Genomic DNA, 3000 nt, shown 5'->3' on the forward strand with positions numbered 1-3000 from the left:
CCACGGAGGCACACACACACACACACACACACACACAGAAGGAGGTGATGTCAGCAGAGTGGAAGTCTTCAGATTCTGCACATCTTCACAGGCCTATATAAGGCAGCAACAGGACGTGTGTGTGAGTGTATGTGGGCCGTCTGAGTGAGACAGAGCACGTTGCTGGGAGGAGTTCCTCCACTCCTCACTGTTTATCAACCGGCAGCGAATCACTCAGGACTTGGCTGAGTGTGCCACATTTGACTGCGAGAGAGCTGGGCTGTTTATGGGAGCGTGCTACTACGATGCGTGCTTCAAACCTGTGTGTGCAAGTGTGAACGAGAGCGTTCGATGTGTTTGTGAGTGAGCACGTGCGTGCACGTGTGTGTTCATGTGTGGCCATCTTACCCACATAACCAGCCTGGGCCTCCTTCCTTGTGTCCAGGGGGTCATCAAAGCTGGTTGTCGTGGGGACGATGGAGCCCTTTGCTGTCTGCATCACCACGGTGCCGTTCCAGTCATACGCACCCACCGCCCCCAGAAGCACTCCTTCCTGTCACACAGGAAGCAGAGAGACGAAGGGAGGAAATGACAATCTTGTAATTATACTATTATAATCCACCCAACAAACATTCATTCCTGGTTAAACGTGTTTACACGATATGGCTGAACTGAGACGGGTATTACAGAAAAAGAGAGACAGTGTGTGTGTGTGTGTGTGTGTGTGTGTGTGTGTGTGGGGGGGGGGGGGGGGGTATCGGGACTAACCTTTGTACTATGAGCACTGAAACCAGCCTGGGACATCTCCATTTCAAAGGAAGAGGTGTAGTTACCAGTGGTAGCTAGGGTAGAGAGAGACAGGTTTACCAATGGGAGCTAGGGTAGAGAGAGACAGGTTTACCAGTGGTAGCTATGTAGAGAGAGAGACAGGTTTACCAGTGGTAGCTATGTAGAGAGAGAGAGACAGGTTTACCAGTGGTAGCTATGTAGAGAGAGAGAGACAGGTTTACCAGTGGGAGCTATGTAGAGAGAGAGAGACAGGTTTACCAGTGGTAGCTATGTAGAGAGAGAGAGACAGGTTTACCAGTGGGAGCTATGTAGAGAGAGAGACATGTTTACCAGTGGTAGCTATGTAGAGAGAGAGACAGGTTTACCAGTGGGAGCTAGGTGAAATAGAGACAAACACCAGTGAGAGGTGTAGTGCTTGATCAATAATTGAACTATATGTAGTAGATTCATTGGCTGGAATGGATTGTGGCCTTCGGAATAATAAGACCCATAGAGACAAATAATAGTGGGTGGAGCAAGGCTGGGTTGCCAGGTTGGATACCCACCCTCCAGGGCAAAGATCTTGCTTCCCAGGGCATCCACAATGCTGAGGAGCGCCACCTCATCCGACACGTTGAAGAAGTGGTCTCCAACTGGCTCGCTGGAGATGGACTGGATCTCCTTAATGAACTTCTGGACATCGGCTACACTCTTGTTCTGCCGGTTATAGTCTCCCAACACCTGGAGAGAAAGAGGATGGGGAGAGGGAGGATAGAGTGGGAGGAAGAAGTAGGAGTAGAAGGAGGGAGGAATAAAGCAAAGGGAGTGAGGGAGGAAAAAGAGAGAGGTGCAGGGAGGAGACAGAGGATAGAGGGGGAGGATAGGGAGGGATAGAGGGGGAGGATAGGGAGGGATAGAGGGGGAGGATAGGGAGGGATAGAGGGGGAGGATAGGGAGGGATAGAGGGGGAGGATAGGGAGGGATAGAGGGGGAGGATAGGGAGGGATCGGCAGGGGGAGTAAGGAAAATGAGAGAGTAATGAGTGTGTTGCAGAATGCTGAAGATGGAAGTGATGGGAATGTGTCTGATGTCTGATTGTCTCATCGTGCAGTTGGGATTAGGGATGAAGGAATGACACAAGCACACAGATGCACACAGAGATACACAGAGATATACACACAGAGATACACAGAGATATACAGAGAGATACACAGAGATACACACACAGAGATACACAGAGATATACACACAGATACACAGAGATACACACACAGAGATACACAGAGATATACACACAGATACACAGAGATACACACACATAGATACACAGAGATATACACAGAGATAAACACACACAGATGTGTGTGATATATACACAGAGAGAGACTCTCAGATAGAGACGGACAGACAGACATAAAATACTCACAGCGATGCCAAACCTCTCGATCTGCTCCTCCTCACAATCCTTCACAACCTTTTCCAGATTGTAGAAGTCATGTGACTCTCCATCTGTGACGATCACCATGACCTTTTTGACCCCTGGCCGCATCCCTCGCTCCACCGTGAAGGCCTCTTCCCTGCAGGGAGGAGATGAGGGTCACAGGTCACCATTATGAGAGTCAAACAGGTCAAACACAGACAGCACAAGGGCCGGGAAGTCGTAATCCTGGATATCACACAGACCAGAGGTAGGGCATTATGGGAGTCGAGTTTCACATGACATGGAGGACTGCAGCGTGCGTGTGTGTGTGTGTGTGTATTGTGTGTACCTGGCTGTCTTGATGCCCAGGGCTGTCATTGTCTTGTAGCCAGTCTGTTGAGGCAGGTGCTCCACCTCAGCCAGCAGGTCGTCAGTGTTGCTGAACTGGTTCAGATTCACTCTGTGGGTCACATTCTCGCCATAGGACACTATGCCCACCTGCAACACACACCAACAGGCACCTTCAACTCTCACACACATTTCTCTCGAGCGCTCTCTCTCTTCAACCACTAGTCTAGATGGTCGGGTGATGAGGTCACCAGCCCAGAGACAGAGCGATCCTCCAGTCGTGGAAGATCTGATCTCATGCTCCGATGGCTACTCTGCGCTCAGCAACAGTTTCCATGGTGGCACAGAGGAAAACTATAATTTCACTGTAATAAATGTCCCACATCTTAATCTTCCCCATCCATCCATTCTTCCATCCATCCCTCTATTCCTGGGAGTTTGGGTCCCATTACAGTGTTCTAACCTGGGAGAGTGTGGGTCCTATC

At 50.0% G+C, this 3000-nt stretch overlaps 1 protein-coding gene across 1 annotated transcript; it reads right to left on the reverse strand.

The window, feature by feature from the left end:
* Nucleotides 1–169: 169 nt before the first annotated feature.
* On the reverse strand, nucleotides 170–2994 carry LOC134016623 (integrin alpha-1-like). Its single transcript, XM_062455967.1, has 6 exons — nucleotides 2979–2994; nucleotides 2517–2665; nucleotides 2174–2324; nucleotides 1314–1488; nucleotides 748–821; nucleotides 170–532 (listed from the first exon to the last, which is right to left on the reverse strand). Exons 2-6 carry the CDS (start codon nucleotides 2543–2545, stop codon nucleotides 185–187), a joined length of 777 nt encoding a protein of 258 aa, XP_062311951.1. The 5' UTR covers nucleotides 2546–2665; nucleotides 2979–2994; the 3' UTR covers nucleotides 170–184.
* Between the last annotated feature and the right edge of the window lie 6 nt (nucleotides 2995–3000).

This window comes from Osmerus eperlanus, unplaced genomic scaffold (genome assembly GCF_963692335.1).
Source record: "Osmerus eperlanus unplaced genomic scaffold, fOsmEpe2.1 SCAFFOLD_948, whole genome shotgun sequence".
Classification (NCBI taxonomy): domain Eukaryota; kingdom Metazoa; phylum Chordata; class Actinopteri; order Osmeriformes; family Osmeridae; genus Osmerus; species Osmerus eperlanus.

Excerpts from the sequence above, each read along its gene's own strand:
- LOC134016623 (XM_062455967.1), bottom strand. The coding sequence starts at position 2,545 with ATGACAGCCCTGGGCATCAAGACAGCCAG. Across the intron at positions 2,325-2,516 it reads CTGGGCATCAAGACAGCCAG|GGAAGAGGCCTTCACGGTGG; the intron begins GTACACACAATA and ends TCCTCCCTGCAG. Across the intron at positions 533-747 it reads TCAGTGCTCATAGTACAAAG|GAAGGAGTGCTTCTGGGGGC; the intron begins GTTAGTCCCGAT and ends CCTGTGTGACAG.